This window comes from Astatotilapia calliptera, chromosome 12 (assembly GCF_900246225.1).
Source record: "Astatotilapia calliptera chromosome 12, fAstCal1.2, whole genome shotgun sequence".
Lineage (NCBI taxonomy): Eukaryota > Metazoa > Chordata > Actinopteri > Cichliformes > Cichlidae > Astatotilapia > Astatotilapia calliptera.
This window is the reverse complement of record NC_039313.1, coordinates 11,436,362-11,455,174: the sequence shown is the minus strand read 5'-3', so window position 1 is coordinate 11,455,174 and position 18,813 is coordinate 11,436,362. Positions and strand designations below refer to the sequence as shown.

The 18,813-nt window shown below is 40.5% G+C and overlaps 1 protein-coding gene across 4 annotated transcripts; it reads right to left on the bottom strand.

Moving 5' to 3' along the window:
* Nucleotides 1-713: 713 nt before the first annotated feature.
* On the bottom strand, nt 714-9,642 carry LOC113033803 (secretory carrier-associated membrane protein 1-like). 4 transcript variants are annotated; one of them, XM_026187914.1, is made up of 10 exons: nt 9,394-9,639; nt 8,474-8,554; nt 8,143-8,253; nt 6,619-6,630; nt 6,191-6,302; nt 5,311-5,439; nt 4,969-5,128; nt 4,212-4,313; nt 4,000-4,117; nt 714-2,865 (listed from the first exon to the last, which is right to left on the bottom strand). In XM_026187914.1, the coding sequence occupies exons 1-10, from the start codon at nt 9,448-9,450 to the stop codon at nt 2,704-2,706; spliced, it is 1,044 nt and encodes a 347-aa protein (XP_026043699.1). In that variant the 5' UTR covers nt 9,451-9,639; the 3' UTR covers nt 714-2,703. The 4 variants fall into 4 exon arrangements, with proteins under 4 accessions (XP_026043699.1, XP_026043701.1, XP_026043700.1 ...); XM_026187916.1 differs by lacking the exon at nt 8,474-8,554 and having other exon boundaries at nt 9,394-9,642; XM_026187915.1 differs by lacking the exon at nt 6,619-6,630 and having other exon boundaries at nt 9,394-9,638.
* Between the last annotated feature and the right edge of the window lie 9,171 nt (nt 9,643-18,813).

The window sequence follows — 18,813 nt, the reverse complement described above, 5'->3', positions numbered from 1 at the left end:
AGAGGATAAATTTGTAATTATATAACAAATCCACAATCATTTCTTTGAAATTTTATTTCATGTTAATACCATAAATATACAAAACTCAAACTATTTCACATGCGACAAAGGCCAGACAAGAGTGCATTACTTCTTTTTACACGTGATTTGATAATGGGGATCGATTTTTCAACTTTACAAAATATACAAGTGTCCCTTTCTGGATGAGTTTTTTTTTCTTTTTCTCTGATTCAGTGAAATAACATAGTCACAGGTCCGAAACACAGTTTTGTGTTGGCAAACTTCAAACACATTGTTCTGTACTGCTGACCAGCTCATCAAATACATCAAGAAATTACCCACTGCAGCATGGCTTTGTAAAACAACTGTTTGAAACTATAGATAGATGGGACTCATGTGGGTGTATGTAAGGAAAAAGAATACCTCAAAGTAAAACATGGAAAGGAATCACACCACAAACTGAGATTTGAAAACAAATCCGTATGGACATTTGGTAGATTTCTCACAGCTTTTCAGGACATAGAATAACACTTGAGGGAGCTTATTTTATTTCTTTTCCTCTTTCATACCGACCATAAACACACATCCTCGTACGACAAGCACACCTCTTGCAAGGTCAAGTTGCAAAGTCATTAAACACTTAAAAAAAACCTTTAAATCTAGCTGATGCTATGACAGTGTCATTAAAAAACCCACACAAACCAAAAAGGAAACAAAATGCAAACAGTTTAAATTACACCATAAATAAAAACATTTTTCTCTTGCGCTACGTTCAACATAAAACAAGAAATGTGCAATGAATTTTGATGAAATTACGTCCAAATCAAAAGAATACTGCGAGAGATCTAGGCTTATTCTTTCAGGACAAATTACCGAGCCTCAGCTAGCTAACACTGACAGCATTTCGTCCACGATAAAGTTCAGGCTATACATTTTTAATAACAGTAGTGCCAGTTATCACCCGTCTTCTGCCATGCACATCTTCACACACTCACCAACATCATGAGAGGTGCTAAAGCACAAAGAAAAAAAATGAAGAAACCCACATCCATATTTCACATCAGTGACAGTAGTCTGTACAACTTGGTGCTGGATAACACTGTTATTATTGTAGATAAATTAGTGTATCATAGTGACGGCACCCCAAGTCCAATCTTCTGTTATATTAATGCTTATTTTGGCTATAAAACTTCAAATGCCAGTAATTCACTACTGACCGAGGAAAACAAAAATGGAGTGTTAGCCTATGTAGTGTACATATACACGATGTCAATGTTTTTTTTACAAGTTTATGTATGCAGGTTAATCTCAGGAAAAATGATAGCTTTATCACTTTATCCAGAACTGTGGACAGTGATTCTTCTGTGAGAAAAGGCAGGTCTGATCCCTATGAATGGTACGCATCCTTTTCAATAGGAAACACGACAGCGGGAGGCCACGACTGAGCGCCTCTGAGATTCATAGCAGCGTTAGTTTTCGAGTATGAGGAGCTACAAAAACAACCGAGGGCCACACAGTTTTTGCGTTAATACACACATAAGGGGGAAAAAAAAGCTAATATTCAATTTTCATTCCCCTTTTCCCTCCAATTTTCTTCTCTTAACCGTCATCTTCTGTCAGGCAGCCACCGAGACATGCAAACAGCCCTCACAGCAAAACCGAGGGAGGATAAGTAGGCAGACATTCACCGAAAACCAGCTCCTTGTAGCTGGGACCAAAAGGAAGTGGGAAGAATGACTTTGCCAAAGACTTAGCTACCTTGGGTGTGCTAAACATGCATGCCGCTATCATGCTGTCAAATCTAGAGATGCTGACCCAGCCCACGTTGTCAATCAAAGTAGCACACAGAGCAGGAAAAAAATGGCTCACCTGGCAGGTGTTGTTGGGGGGGGGGCAGGTCCTTATATAAGAACATACAGACATTTTCCTATTCTTGTGATTTTTTTTTTGTTGTTTGTTTTGTCTTTTACTATAACAAGAATGGTACTTGTCTCACAACAAAAGCACAGATATAGGACAAGGTACCATTTACCTTTCAGAGCTTAATGACGGAGCACTGGATTATATTAAAAAAAAAAAAAAAAGAAGAAAGAAAGAAAGAAAGAAATCAGAGCCACAATTTTCTTGGAGTGAAGCAGACATTCGCACAGAGGCCCAGCCACTTTCAGTATACGGGCAAGAAAACCAAACTATGTGCAAAACACCACGGTCAGATCACTTTTCATTTATCAGACAGGAAACTGTTTCGGGGTCATCACCCTCACAGAAATAAGGTATGGTCGAGCTGCGACCTTTACCTGACCTAGGATCACCTCGAGGGGACAGACGAACAAGGAGAGTAAAGGAGTGCGCAAGCGTGTGCGATGAAATCTCACACAGTCGGAGCACACCTTGAGTCACTTGCTGGATGTTTTGTGGGATGTGAGCAGATAGTCACCTGACTGAAAAGCTGACCAGGTGGATGCAGGAGAGCTGATATATGATTTAAAGTGAAGATGGACAACTCCGATCGTTTTTTCCGTTATTTTGCTTCACACTTTTTAAGCAAAGTGTGTCGGTGCAGGGCAAACATTCACAAATATTATCAATTTGATCCGAGGACCAGCAGGGCCAGAGTTGTGCATCTCCATTTTTTCTGTGTGTGTGTGTTTAAGTATATGCGTGTGTGTTTAAATGAGCACTGAGCACGTGTACCACATCTGTTTATGGATGAGCTTTGAAGGCCCCGCGAGCAGCGTTGGATGCAGCATTGGCTGCAGCGTTGGCAGCTGCAGTCTGAACGGTCTTGTTAGACATGACCCCGGTCGCAAACTCTTGCTGGGCTTTCTCAAAACTAGCACCGGTGGTGCGATAGAGCGCGTGCACCTGTGGAAAGAAGACAAGGAATTAGTTGCAATCAATTTATTTGGTTTAAATTTACCAAAAGAACTGCAGCACAGCACGATAGGAAAGATGTTTCTCTTCCTGTCCAGTCATAGCACTGATTCTTCTTGGCATACAGCACTATTCTTATTTCTAACACACTACAAGATGATGTAGACCAGGGGTGTCAAACATAAGGGGCCAGAATGGGCTGGGAAAAAAATACAATCTGGTCCACCGGACAGCTCTGGAGAATGTGGAGAGTGGCATTAATTTCAGATTTTTTTTAAAAACACCAGCAAAGTAAAAACTCTCTGATCTTTCACTATAAACTAAAAAAAGATTTTAAAGAGTCTTTTCTGCAAATTGATAAAAACCTTTGAAATTTTGTTGATTTAACAGTCAAAAAAGCAGTTTTGTAACAGATTTGTTTCATTTACTACAAGAACATTTTTTTATCAAATAGAAAAACTGAGTCACACTGTGGAGACTGCACTTCTTTTTCTTTGTTCTAAGCCATCACAAGGATTAAATTTATAGTGAGAGAAAGGAGGAGATACACTACTAAAAGGCCAACTTAGGATCATAGTGGGCTGTAGTTTTAGATCCCTAGTTTAGATGTTTCCCTCTTCTCTGTCCACTTAAGTCTTCTTTATTGGCAGCCATCCTGGCAACATTTGCGGGCACTTATTCCAAGCTAATAAAACCAAAGCCCCAATTAAAATGAATGGAGAACGAGCCATAACTTTAATTTCGGAGGTCAACTTCACATAAAAACTGAATTGATTGAATCTTCATTTACATTTGATTTGGTGACTTTGCCCAAAATGTGAAATACAGAACATCATGACCTCGTTTAGGTTGCAATCCAGAGAGCAGATATTATAGAGTACACTACCCTAACTCTTTACTACAGTTACAAGTAGATCTGTCTGCCACTGCCCAACTGGCTCTCATATTTCCCGCTTCAGCTGTCGATTTGCTCGGCACTCCTGCCATCTTTGGCATTCCAAAATTCTCCCACTGATTTCTCAGAGTGCCACATCTCACTTTTACAGCGTCTCTATTGTCACAGCAAAACCTTTTACTAATAATATCCTTTGTCACTGTAAGGATGCCGTCTTTGTGTTGTGTTACCTTTTTAAACATAATGAGGGAGCCCACAGACAGAGCAGTAAAGAGGGCTGCGATGAGTAACATGATGATTCCTACAGGGATACTGGTGTTCAGGCCAGTTAGAGCTGCGATCCAACCACTGGCAAGACAAAGAAAAAAACCAAGATGACAATGTGATCTTCAGTGCACACTGATCTACGGTGCCTGGATCAGCTCAAGTACAAAATACTCACCATGTTCCCCAACCAGTGATGCCAATGGTTTGTAGAACGTGAACTCCAAACTGACAGATGTAGACGAAGAAGAAGACAAAGAAGCGGAACGAACTGTCGCTCCTACGGTGGAAAAAAAAAGAAACGGTAAGAGAGCAATGTGGAGGGAATAAAGTCAAACTGTGCCACTAGTTCATCCTCCATTAAACATTAATTACTTAATCCTTCCCTCATTCTCTCAAAGCCTTTATGCGTGAAATAGTCGAGTGCACGGTAAGAACATGGCAAAGTCAGCTGCCCAATTCTTTTTACCAGTTTCATATTTGGAACACTATTAACTTTATCTTAAGTTAATTTACGTGTGTTAAAAGGAAGGTGCACATCTGTTCAGTTTTTATAGAAGCTGAGAGTTTGTGATGTTTGAGAAATGCTGTGTGAGCTTGTTCTTCTGGGCACACAGAAGTGGGACTTTAAATCCCTGAGCTGCTCCTTTAAGAAGAAGACAGGCAGTAAGTGTTTTTATTTAAGATAGCCTTGATCGGCCACAGACACAGGAGATAAAGCAGAAATGATTTTGGAGAACATACCTGTAGGTCTGTGTTCACCTAGACCTACTCTCCTAATCTCTTTTTTTGGTGTCTTTTTCCAACCTTCCTGTGTATACAATTTATTGTATTTCAACTATAAAAACTGAACCCACATATTTATAGAGACTTAGACCCCAAATATCAGTGGAAAGGCAGTGTTCTTCTTTTTGGTTTTTCATGTTTCAGCTTACCTGAAAGCCCCGTAAAGCGGTCTGTACCAGCAGACGAAAGAACATGGGGTAAAAAGCAGAAACCAGAGCATAGCCAGGCCAAAATCTACGCCACGAGTTGGATCCACACAGAACCAGGCCAAACAGCCAAACATGTTCACAAAGAGCGTGCCTGCATGGACTGATAAACAAAGATGACAAAGAACCTCAGATTAAACCTAAACTTATACTAAGCAACATTTTCTATACAGATTCTTGTGAATGACCAAACGGTTGATGTTTCTTAGGTAACTTGCATCATTAACCACTTGATGTGGTTAATTTAGAAAGAAATTGATGAGGTGTGCTAAATAGTACACTTACACATCCAAAGGTTGTACATAATCTTTACAGTCTTCTGGAACTCTACAGGGATGTCCACTGCAATGTCGTGGTAAAAACATGGACCAACAGGGAACTTCTCCGGTAGTGGAGGCCAGTTGTTCTTCCGCCCTGCGTGGAGAAACGAAGCAGTGGTTGGATGTTGAGCTTTTTCATCTAAATCTAAAATATTATTAAATATACTAACAGATTTGTTTGCAAGAATCTTAACAAGGCAGAAAAAAATACGTTACAAGTTATTATCACCACGGACATTATCCTACAATTAGTGAATAAAGTATGAGTGATTGACATGAAATGTTTCTTTCATTCAGTCTATTCAATTCTACTTCAATTAGATTTGTCCTATGTACATTTAAACATGAACATGCACTACAACATTATGCCTTCTTAATTCAAATACAGAGAAATACTTTCTTTTACGTTATAAAACTGTGTTTGTCAATCACCATTTATTTATTTTATGCAACTTGTATTAAATTTCCAATTTTGTAAATCAGACATTCACTAAGATATATAGCTTGTGTGTCGCTTTCACTCCCATCCTGCACCACACGCACATACACATGCACTCACACACAGCAACACACTTTGGTCCATTTGATCAACTGGACATTTTTTGGCACAGTGCAAAACTTAAACTGGAACATTTCCTGTTCCATACTTGTATAAAACTGTACCTGCACAGAATTAAAATGCTCTTCACAAATTGTGCGCCACGCCCGATATGTTAGTGTCAAGGTAAGAAGTCAACTTTTAGATCAGCGCTGTTGCTAGTCCAGCTCTGAGTGGGACCCAGAATTCAGACTTTGAGGTTGAAGCGTGCGAGTGATTCAAATGGGTAACTGATGGACTGACTGACCTCCGACGGCTCCGTGGGACTGTAACTCTCTCTCTCGACGATCGAGCTCTGCTGCTTTCTTCTCCAGCTCTTCCTGCCTTCTCAACAACTCAGCCTGAGCACGCGCTTGGTCCTGAGACAAACACAGATGTGATCTTAAAGCTCACAATCCAACATCTGACAGAGGTCAGGTATGACATGAAGTACAATGATGTAAGTAAAGGTTTTGTCACTCAGGGAAAGCTCAGACATGTTAGTTTAACAAGGGAAAATACGGGCTCTGATTTTAAAACGTATCAACAACTGCAGTTCACTCACTTGCCTCTAACAGCTAGTTCTATACAACTCTAAAGTGATGCTACAGGTGGAAAAGGGTCATTAAATGGATCCACACTATTCAAGACAGTGACATAAAAGGGTGCAGGAAACGTTAAATGAAAAGGCAGTACCTCATTACGCCGCTGATAGGCCATCAGAAATCAGATAAGTATATGAAGACCAAGAGGAAAGGACAGAGTGTTGTAGTGTTGCAAGTATGGGGACAGTTGCACATTTTTGGTTCTTTTTCAATTTTGATCACCTTTAACACATAGAGCCCAAAGTCTAGGTTCTCTGGGACTCGCTAGCCACCTTTAACTCTTCTTTTTTGTACACAGGGATCTACAGAGCTAGCTAAAAAAGGATATTTGAACACTGCTGCTTTTGCTAGTCTGCAACAGAAATGCTGGTTAACTAAAGCGACCCACCATAGAAAGCAGTGCCTCTCTCTTTCTCTGATGGGAAATTGTAAACAAGCAGGTGGGAAATGAGACAGACAGCTGCGCAAACTAGTGTGAGTTTGCAGCCCACTCGTATCTAGGCTGTGTCGAGAGTGCAGTAGCTTATAACCACTTGATTGGAAAAATGTACAACTACATTCTGCACAGACATGTAAGGAAAGACGTCTGCTGTTGGAGAGACTGCTAACATTAGCCCATGTTTTCAAACGTATCCAGCACTGTGTGTAAGATGTGCAAAGTACCACTTATTCAGCAAGATTAAAAATACTAGCTTATTTTCAAAGAATGTGATTAACTGTTTAAAGTAGCTCTTAAAAACATAAGCAGTATTTCTATTAATAATGTTTAAGTTCTACAGTCCTAGTTGACTCCCTTGAGTTTTTTCTCAGACCAGTAAATTAATCTTTCTGAAAAGTCTTTAGTCTGTGGAAACTTCAACATCTTCCCTCTAAAGTGCATTTTAGCTGCTTTGACTGTAAATTCAGGTTCATCCCGTTGCTTCTGTCAGCAATAAAATCAAAGATTAATGTCAGAGTTAAGAGTTCCCTTGGGAGCCGTATAAACCCCAATAACAAAACCTCCACCATTCTTCACAGGTAAAATTTGAGACTGAAAAAACAACGCCATCAAGCCAAAATTTTCTTTGATTTTTTTGCGTCCTTCTGGACCTTCTGTTAATGAGTATCCTCAGCGATGCAATGATCTACACATTTGTGCTTCTTGGCCTAACAGGTTACATTTCCATTTTTCTTGTATAGGCCTGCTTTTACAGAATAAATCCAGCTGTTGATGTCCACCTCTGTCTGACAGATTTTTCTCTCTTATCTACCTCACTTGCACTCTGACCCTCTTTACTTGTCATACTTACAAAAAACTCCATCTCTTCATCAACTCCAAGCTAGACATTAACTGATGTTAACACACTGCTTCCCAAGAAATGTTTCACAGCCATGTTTTCAATTACTTTTCAGCACTTGCACATTGGGCACTGTGTGTTTAATGGCTATAACACACTCACGGCTCTTTTTATATTATTAACTTAGTAGAAAGATGAGAAAAAACATAGTGCGACTAACCAAATATGTTTAGTTTGAATTGCAAATGACAAAAACATGTTGACAACCTAACTGAAACAAAAAAATGAGAAGAAAACTGGATGTGAAACATGTATATAAATGCTCCTGTGTGTTTTACCTGAGTCTGTTGCTGTGAGTAAGCTGGCGGCTCTTCTGTGGGCTTCATGATGGCAGGCTGTGTGTTCTGGGAAGGTGCTGGAGTAGATTTGGGGGTGTTTCTTGGGGCTGCCTGTAATCCAGCAGAGATTCTCTATGTTAATATTTGTGCAAGCATTAAGAAAAAGTGTAATTAGGCCACAGTCATATTTTGTCACTGAAATCCTCTGTGACTGAGAGGAGGAGGAGAGAAAGAGGATGAGGGTAAGGGATAAAAACGAGGTCACTGACTAAGAAGCACTTAAACGCATGCATGCACACTACTCATCAATGAAGTTGCCCGTAAAGCTGACCGTTCTGGCGTCTGTGAAGGGGTTATACTCCTCCAGACCACCAGGAGGGGCAGATCGTGTCACCTGGGTCACCGAAGGATCCTACAGGGCAGAGAGGTCCACATAGGAATTTAGGGAGTTAAAACTAAAACTGCAAGACCAAAAGCTTCATTCACAAGATGCCGTTAGACGGTCTTTAGTTTCTGAAAATCAGCGGTGAGAAGTTTACATAAACAACATGTAAATATCTCACTTTAATGATGGTATTCTACTAATATTAAGGCTTTCCACCATGTTTTGTGAAAAGCTAAAAACGCGCAAGTTTAAACACCCTGATAAACACAGCTTCAAGTAAAGGGGACTCAACAGTTGCTTGAAATTAAAGCCTTAAGATTTCTGGAAGCGTGTGGTTTATAAAAGGTGGAATAAAATACAAGCTGTAGCAGAAATTAATAGCTTGTTCCCTTGCTTAACATCGAAAACAGATGTACGTGTCTGTGTTTCCAAAATATTAGTCTACATGACTGCAAAGGCAGCCAAATGTTTGCTGGATACTGTGAAAGTACATAACACTGTGATATGAGCACAAAAATGCACCTGTCCTAAGCTAGCCACCCGGTAAACTGTCCATCAAGCTAGCAGTGGCCAGCGAGTGTTTACAGACGGTGGGCAGAGCTAATGCTATCCAGCTAGCTAACGTTGACATAATGTGTCTTTGTTCTCAAATGACATAATTCCTTTAAATTCGTTTACAATAGATATCCCCAGCAACAGTGAATTGTGACCATGTAATTATTCGGCACTCCCTCTACAAAACTATCGAGGAATAAAATTTGATGATTAGCTCATTCTGCAAGCAGGGATGCTAAAGTGAGTTTGGCCTCAGTGGGTTTTCAAGCGTATACTAGCTTGCTTGCTTGCTAGCTAGCCGTGTCAGCTACCTGAAAAGGATTGCTGAAATCCGGGTCTGCGAACGGGTTGCTGTCGAAATCGGACATTGTGTAGCCTTTCTAACAAGAGTTTCCTGTGTGCGGGAACTCCCCGATTCTCCAGGGAAGACTCAGGTCCTTTGATTTGACTGCTTCTCTCTGCCGCCTGCAGTCTTCTCCGCCTCCTGCTGATGGAGACCCCTTGATTAGCAAGTTAGCCAGTAGCACAAAAATGGCAGGAGAAGAGAGGATGCGTGATTAACAGAACGGTCTACGTCACTGTTTCAGCACCGCGGACAGCATGATGCCCGGGCAGGTGCGCTACCTCTGTACACAAATGTGCAGAGCACTGCACGACACACCTCTGGTGTATTGTATTGTTATGTACTGTATTTGTGTGTTGGACTGTGTGTGAGTATTTGAGACTTAAACATGGAAGATTACAAGTTCACATGTTGCATTCAGTCTCCGTATTTCCAGAGTACAATGTGCAAAACATACTACATGAGAGTTTACTGATCACAAAGTTCATCCAGTCCTCAAACTATACGCAAAAGCTACTGCCTGCCTTTATGGCAATTTGTTGTATTTGTGTGATGTTATGTAAGTATACAGATGTTTACTTACTGTCTGCAGAACACAGGATCCATCTGCATCATGCTGAACTGATACAAATTCTCTGACTAATAATATAAGGAAAATCTCACTCTTACATTGTAGACTCCATATCATGGATTACTGTACTTAACCCATTGGAGCACCTATTTGAATCGGATGATGATAGTTTAATTATATGTTTCTTTCCGTGTGTGCGTACTCTCCTACGTTTTGCACATATGCATTAAAATGGATGCTCCATCCATCCATCCATATTTATCATTTTCTGGGTTGTGGTGAGGCTGGAGCCTATCCTGGTTGTCATGGAGCTGAGAGGTGGGATACAAAATTTGCCCTGGACAGTTAGTCTGTCACAGACTCAGGCCCAAGCCAGGCAGTGGATTTAAACCCAAGACCTTTTTGGTGTGAGGCAACAATGCTAACCGCCTCATCACATGCAACAAGTCTTTTTCACTTGTTAAAAAAATTATAAAACTTTGACCCACTACAACATTGGTGTTTATCTTATTACCTGTAAATAATTAATAACTAAGAATGATCCAAAGAAACCGACCTTTTGCTTTTATTTCAAGTGCACCTTACTTTTCTAATTTCTTCCACACTGAATTACATTTTCAGTAATGCTATGTTGCTTTCAATGCAGTACTTTGAAATTAGTTATTACTTTTAAGCTCTCAAGATTATTTTCATAGCGTGCCCATACCCACATAGCCATACAATAAGTTGTTTCTATAAATTATTTCTATACAATTAGTTTTTTAAATTATTTTTCTTTAGTTGCCAAACAAAGAAGTCAACCTAAACTTGTGGGGCTGCTTTTACTTGCGTTTTACAATTTCCACCTTTGTAAGATGTAATGGCCAAATCTTTAATTCGGTGTACTGATGAGAATGTCTTCCCAAATTAAAACTTCACCGCCTCAGCGCAAAAGTGGAACTAAAAGGCAAAACCTGCACACACGGGCTAATGTGAGACAAGAAAAGATTTTTTTTCTTACATCATCCTTGTGATCATTCAGTAAACTACAATATTTGAGCTCCTGTAGGTCAAATACCAACGCAATCTCCTCCACTTGATGATTATGATGATTACGTTAATGATGATAATGATGATGAGGATGGTGATATATGGAAGTGTCTGCTGCTCACTTGGTCGCTTGTGCCTGTGTGAAAGAAGTAGAGAGGAAAACCTAGACTGCCTTTTTCATGATAAGTAACAGTGACCTCTTTATCTGGAGCAATCCCAGACAATTTACTGGAAATCATTTTATCTCTCTTGTCCACATATAAGAAGTATCAGCCCCCCTGAGAGCTCCTGTGGTGTGTGTTCGTGTGTGATTTTCTTCACTGGCTTCAAGATTCAGTTATATGTCAAAAATGCCCACTTGGGGGAGCTACGATCCAAAAGGTCTCTTCAACCCCGTTTCGCAGAATCCTTTCTCATTTTCCATCAATTTATTTTCATTCAAACCAAGGGTGACCATGTGAAGAACATCAGATCAGTTGACAGCCTGTAAATGTGATTTAAACATTTAAGCACCATTTACCCAGATTAAGTTTCAATTGAAGAACAAATGCTATTAGGTTGAAATCTTACAGTATGTTGTAAATGATGGTGGTTAAAATATTCCCTTTTCACTGTTTGAATTCAGCTGCTCATTTTTAAACAAAGGCAGCGCGTTTCTTTAGTTTTATGGCTGCTTATCATACAACCGTTAAATGAAACTAATGGGTTTTTGTTAATAAGCAGCTAAACATTTTCATGGCAAGTTAATGTGCTTTTTTGCTTTATATACTGTACCTATATAATGTTTGTGTGGATGAACTCTAGATAAACACAAAGTGAGAATTCATTACAATTCAACTTCAGTACACACACGCGCACACACATAAATGAGCATCGGTTCCTCCCCTAATCTTGTATTAATGGACCCAATCACAGAGTCTATGAATAATCAATGGCCAGTGGTCTGCAACCGCAGTGCTGAGACCTTGAGTGAAACTGAATTTTCCTAATAAGACACACACACACACACCCACACACACACATACAATCACACCTTGTGGACCTAATAAGCTCTAATGCTCTGTGGGTTGAAAATACGTCACATGGTTTGTTTGCTGTAGAATGTGAAAGATAAACATGCTGTGCCAGGATGTGCAAACTGTGTGCATGGACGTACTCTATATGTGTGTACAGGGGAGGAAAAAGGTGTGAAAAGAGGGATCTGTCTGTCCTTGTCCACTTGTCCACTGGCCCTCTAATGCTGCTTTCCATAGATGACTCTGTGAGGAAACAACCACTTTGGCTAATAGCTGCTACATTAGTCTCTTAACCAGCTGGTCATGGCCATTTAGAAATGTTCATTAGGTCGCAGACCAGAGTGGATAGGTGAGATAGTTCACTTCACACTGTTGACTGTAGAAAGACAGGAAAGGAGACAGAGAAAGAGGAGAGAGAGAGAGCGAGGAGAAGGGCAGACAAACAGACGGTGAGGGAGAAACAGAAGCAATTTACTGGCCAACATGACGACCAAGTGTAAAAAGCCACAGATGCAATTATCGTCATATTGCTCTGAATAAGAACCTTGTGCATAATTAGATCTCATTAAGGTCTATGAGTGTTATTTTAGGGCTCTGAAAGGTTGGATAAGCAGCACTTGATATTATGGCTTATTAATGCTGCAACATCTGGTGCCATTCTGGCAATGGCCTGACAATGTCTAAAGGGGCTGAAAAAATTCAGTATTCAACTGATGTTGTGACTAGATGGTAAAATACAATGCACGATCTGTTATGCTTATCCAAATATAGGGCTGGAGATATACTGTATATAGATATAGGGTATTATGGCTTTATGTATGCTGTGTGTATGCATGCGAGTTTGTTTGTGCTGATGACCAGTCAGAACACATTACACACCGCAGAGGGAAACAGCCCTCTGTCGCCGGAAAAGCGATTGATTCTCCATTTCCATATTAATGAGCAGATTTGTTAAGAGCCTGCAGGAGTGGGAGAAAATAACAGGGTCTTCATAGGGCACGACATTTATAAATAAAGCTGATGCAGAGAAAAATGGAAATTAAACCTTTTAGTTTAATAAATTTGAGGCGTCCGCAGCAAAGCGAGCGATTTGCATTTCCATTTGTGGCCAAATAATGAGAGTGCGGGTCCATGATGAGGCTGCTAGTGCTTCTTTTGGGTCTCAGGCAGTGAGACAATCACTCCAGCGTGCAGCCCTCCACATCAATGTCATTAGCTCAGGCCTGTTAACTCTGCTACTTGGCTTTCTAAGATTATTTGGTGAACTAGAGATTCCTATTGTTGCTTCGAGTGAGGAATAGAAATGGCGTCAAAGTAAAATTCATTCACTTCTGTATCTACAGCATTCCCCACCTTGGACGTGTCTATATATTCTCTTAAATATTCAACTGTGTCTATACATGCAGACATAACTTTAAAGTGATATTTTGTTGTTCTAAAACAACCTTGTCAGAAATTGTAGCTTTCCTTTGCTCTGCCATTCTCATAAACACTCGCACCTAGATGCACACCCACATGTGTCTGCACACACACGCACACACACACACACACAAAGCATCACTGATTGAATTTATTGGGGAATGGATGTTGACTAGACCACTCCAAGTAGGCTAGATTGTTGTTGTTCCCAGATTGACAGACAGACCCAGAGCGGCTGATTGAAAGTGCCTTTTAGCTTGCTCTCACTGTATATTTGATTTGGCAAAATGGAAGGGGAGTCCAGTCTTTTCCCAGGATGCAAACACAAGTCCCTGTGTTTGTGTGAGAGTATGTGTGTGTGTTTGTGTATTTATGTGCGCTCTGCGTACGTTGACTAGTGGATGCTTTGGTAAATGCTGCATAAAATGTACCCTTTTAGGTATTAATTGAATAATGCAAGCACTCCCCTTGTCAGCCATCAAGTGAGCCACTTTCTCGGTGGCCTGTGCCGTTCTCTTTGCCTGTGAATTGACTAGATTTATCTGTGTTGTTCCAGTCAATGGATGCCATTTGTTCCAAATATTTGACATAAACATGCAAAGAGCAGAGGCGTGCACTCATAAAATAAGCTTCTAGACTGTTGTTTTACAGCCCAAAGAGACAGAGGGCTCTCGGCCTATCGAATCATGTGGAGCTCTTGCTGAGCCAACAGCGTGTTAAAGTTCTTTTTCAACCAATGATGTGATGAAAAGGAACAATTGCTGCCATAAAAAAGAGGAGAAAGGAGAACGGGAAGAAGGAGAAAAAGAACATGACGAGAGAGACTGAGTTCTTTGGTGGTGCCAGTGCACAGCTGGAAGAGAGCTGTGCAGTGTCCTGCTAAATATGCATAGTTATTTTCCATGCCTTTAATGGGACACATCTCATTGAGTGCCTTATGTCTGCTTCCAAACTGTAAAAGATATTTAGCTTCACACCTGCAGGAAATTCCCCGTAATAAAGACAATATTGGCAGAGTCTTTGCTGAATCTGCTCGATGCTTCCTAATGGCAGTCAGACAACTTCTGTGTTAATGCAGCTTGTAAGAAATGAAAATTTAAGTTGCATTTAACTTGTATCTTTGCATGAAAATGATGTGGAATTGATTGTGATTAATCAGGGTAGCCATTTATTTTTATACAGCATTTTTGTTTTCAAAAATAGAAATTCCCCTTAGATTTTGTCTGTATTGCTTTTATGGATTGGACGTGTGTGTGTGTGTGTGTTGCCAAACAGTGAGGTTCGATTTGCTGATTTAGCACCTCTCTAATTTTCTGCACGGTAATATTTGCCTTAACCTACCTGCCATTTGTTTTTATTATCCAGGTGAATATGTTTGTCTAAGGATATCAATAATCATAAACAAAGCAATGACTCTTTCACCTCTCCCCGTATAGTCCTCACAGTACCTCTGTCTGCCTCTCACACGAGGCTGCTCTCGCTTCATGATCTGCCTCCATGCAGTCTACATATTTCAGTGTGTAATTGGTGAAAATCAAACATTTTCAATCCCAGTTTCAGTCAGTCAGTCAGTCACACACATACAGTACATAACTGCACACACATGAATTCACATACACTGTGCCCGTGGCTCTCATGCCTTGACAGAGTGTGTGCTCTCCTATTACAGACAGTAATTACCGTCAGTCACCCTGTGTGTCCATAACAAGCCAGCATAATGCCCTAATCAGGCCTGGATTAATCTAACCCTCTCTCTAATCACTCTAAAAGTGATTTATATTGTTTTTCCTGTTCGGAACAAATGAAATCTGTAGCCTAAATTAATACTGGCTTTTCATCACTGGGAAGCTAAAAAGCCAGTAACCGTCACATTCTTGTCATTAAGACTGCATCTGTGGAGAGATGTACACACACACATACACACATACACACACATACACATACTCACAGTCATGCATGCATATTTAGGTTGGAAAGAAAAAATATATAATACAATATTTCATTAACTAAGCATACTAATAACATTAGCGTTTTGTAGAAAGGCTCTCAGGCGCACTAAATGGGGTCATCAGAACAACAACAAAACGTTTTATTGCTGCTGTTTCAGATTACACGTTCTTCTTTGATTTAATAATTTCTATTAGAAAATGGCTGCTGATGAATTACACTTAGACTGGAGAGATGCATCGGGCTTTTTTAGCATTAACTTTCTGAGACGTGAACTACGCGCACAGAGTTTATTGGTCAGCCTAATGTATGTCGGCACAGGTATAATTTTGCACTGTAGTACACGTAAAATGTGTTTTTATCCATCTTCCAATTACTCTGATGAAAAATGCTCTATATCATTCTGTACAAGCTGTTTGTTAAATTGTATCAACCACAATCTTGCAATTTCTTGGTCTCTAGCTTTCATTTTAGATAGCATGCCTCTTGTTTTGGTCCATGCCTCCTACTTTGTTTCATTTCCATTGTTTAAACAAATCAATTCCAACCCTGACTCACTTCCCACTGTTTTTCATTATGAAGAACGAAGGCCGGACACGAATCGTAACAGAACCCTGAAATTTCCTGTTCACCATTCAGTTTGTGCTCAGAATACAAACCAACTCACAAGATGCACATTTAACAAATGCAAATTGTGAGCCAATCTAGTTGAGCTATCTGGGCTCCTGCTTCCATATTCATTTCCTACACCCCACTGTTCACAAACTCAAGAAACAGTCCTGGGGTTAACTTGAAAGGGATCGGAAATGAAGATCTGACAGTGCCCACTATCTCGCTCTTTTTTTTTCGTCTCCTTTATCTCTTTCTTTTCCACACCGTCTCTCACCTTTGCTCCTCTCTCCTTCCTCCCCTCTCCCCCTCTCCCCCTCTCCTTCCCTCTGTCCCCGCTCCCCTGTTCTCTTCATGCTGTGTAATTCTCATCTTACACACTCTGTTGCTCTGGACTATGAATAATGCATGGTGTGTGAGAAATCCTCAATCTCATGCTTGGCTCCCAGCGAGCATTACGGAGCTTGCATCTCTATTACGGAGATGAATAGGAGAGAAGGGAATATCACATAGGATACGGTCTAACTTCATTGTTTGTTTTCAGCATTATAGCCCCAATCTGGGATTTCTTTTAAGTACATATGAATTATGTATATGAGTGTACAAGGGTAGCTTGTTGATGAAAATTAATATTGTCAAAACCTTCATAAATCACTGTATTGTCCCTGCACTCTTCTCCAGTGTCACAATACAAATAAATATATACAAGAAGAAATGTTTGCAGCTTCTCAGCAGATTTAAAATTCATGTGTGTGCATGCTGCCAGCTATTGAAAAAAAATCATTTATTTGTCCTAATGAAATTTTATAGAGAACTGCTTTAAAATCCATCCAGCAAAGCTATAAAAAGCAACACCATAACAATTTCGCAGTGTGTGTTTTAGTTCTGTTGGGTCTTTGCTTTCGCTCCCTCTCTTTTTGATTTGATTTTATGGAAATGATTAGATGGCAGGGAACAGAAGCGAAAATGCATTTCTAAATACAAGAGCTTTGTTGGATGCGTGTCCACAAGGATCCCTCTCTGTCTCTCCATTGCAATTTGTTTACAGCCGAAATACGGCAAATGCTGATAACAAAAACGAGATCCGGTTACCGCTGTCAGAGAAGAAAAAAGGCTCAACACTTTAACAATGGGTCAGCTTAAAATTCTTTTATGTTGCCATATGGTGTCATCGCGCTAGGAGCAAATGACTGCTTGAACCTTTCCATGGATTTTATGGGAAGTATAAACCTAGTGAAGTGGTAGTGTTATGCCACCCGTGATGTGAACTTTCAACATTTCCAGCAGTTTTACAAGCTTTTTTTCACGCCCTTCTGCAGTCTTTTTCAATAATTTACTTTTCGCAATGATGACAACACGGAGAGGATGCTTATACACTAAATTGTTCAATAAAAAAACAAATGAAAAACATTTGGTTCAGTCCGACAACCTTCCTGCTTCTGAGATAGGCTTATGTATACGTTATATGTGCTTCGGTGTGTGTGTGTGTGTGTGAGCTATGCTGCGACACAAACCTATGTTTTATGGGGTGTGTACATGTGATAAAAGCACTCAAGAGTTAAAGTGCTTTTCTACCATGCTCAAAGCCATGTGTCAGCACTAGACCACTAAATCCACACCATTCCCTTGAACAGTTTCCCTTCCTCTGATAGTCTATCATTCCTTTGTTTCAGGTGGCTGGCCACTGTGGCTGACAGGGCCAAGTCCTTGAGGAGATCATGTGTCTGTGGAAAGTACAGGACAAGCACTGATGTTTGAGCTTTCAAACCAGTGTCCCCGGTGTTGCCTATTTCCCTCTGCCTTCACTGCATCTCACATACAATGTCTCTATGACAGAGCGCCGTGGCTTGGCAAGTATTTGTGATTCGCGATTTTGCATCGTTTGAGTCCTCTGAGGCGTTGTACACGGTGCAGGAGATAATATACCATCTGTGTCATCCATTCTTTCTCTGTGTACATTTCACCCATCTTTTTAGCTTCCATCTTTATGTTCTGCATTATCTAGTATTATACATCATTTGTAGGGATAAAAACCTCCCTATTATTCCATAGAGCTGAAATCTTACAGAAATATGCCTCCCATTTTGGTAGACATGGCTTACTCTTTCGTCTTTTTCATACCCATTTTGGATGAACCCCTGATGAATCACGCTAATGACCTAGGCCCTGTGCTGCAGCACTGCTCTGAAATTAATATAGTAGAAATGGAGATATAGGGCAAATAGATGAGAATAGGAACCCGATATTCACTCTTGGGTACTACGTGCTCGGGCAGAGACACACACATACATGCACTCGCATATACAGCACACAGAGCCTGACAGGCAGGCTATTATCCCCCAGCCTGCGCTGCTGTAATTGGCTATCGCTTTTTACAAATGTGGCTCCGTCTGACTCGCATATCAGCTCGCGTCTCATCAACTGTGTAGGGGTCACCATGTCCGTGCTTGTGTGTGGCGGTGCATGTGTCTGTATATGTGCGAGTATATATGTAGGGGTCACTGGTGTGCCAATCCCTCTCATGTCTTCATTTCACACACTCATTTATGTCCATGCTAAACGAGCCAACGGATGCTAAGTGTGTCTGTGGCGGGCTCCTCTTTAGCAGTGCCGGAGTATTTAGCCATTAGGGCTGCTAATAGCATCAAGATCATTCTCACACTGGCTAGGTGATGATGAAATATTAGCTTAGCTCAGGGTGCCATTAGTTAGTCTGGGATTGCCTTGGAGGTCAGATTCCTCTTATTTCACACACGCGCATAGATCAAACCCAGTTATTAACTGAATGCGCAGATTA

Bases quoted from the DNA above. Each gene is read 5' to 3' on its own strand.
- LOC113033803 (XM_026187914.1), bottom strand. From the start codon at position 9,450: ATGTCCGATTTCGACAGCAACCCGTTCGCAGACCCGGATTTCAGCAAT. The intron at 5,129-5,310 runs GTAAGTGTACTA...TTTGTTTATCAG, and splicing joins TATGTACAACCTTTGGATGT to TCCATGCAGGCACGCTCTTT. The intron at 4,118-4,211 runs GTGAGTATTTTG...TTGTCTTGCCAG, and splicing joins ATCACTGGTTGGGGAACATG to TGGTTGGATCGCAGCTCTAA.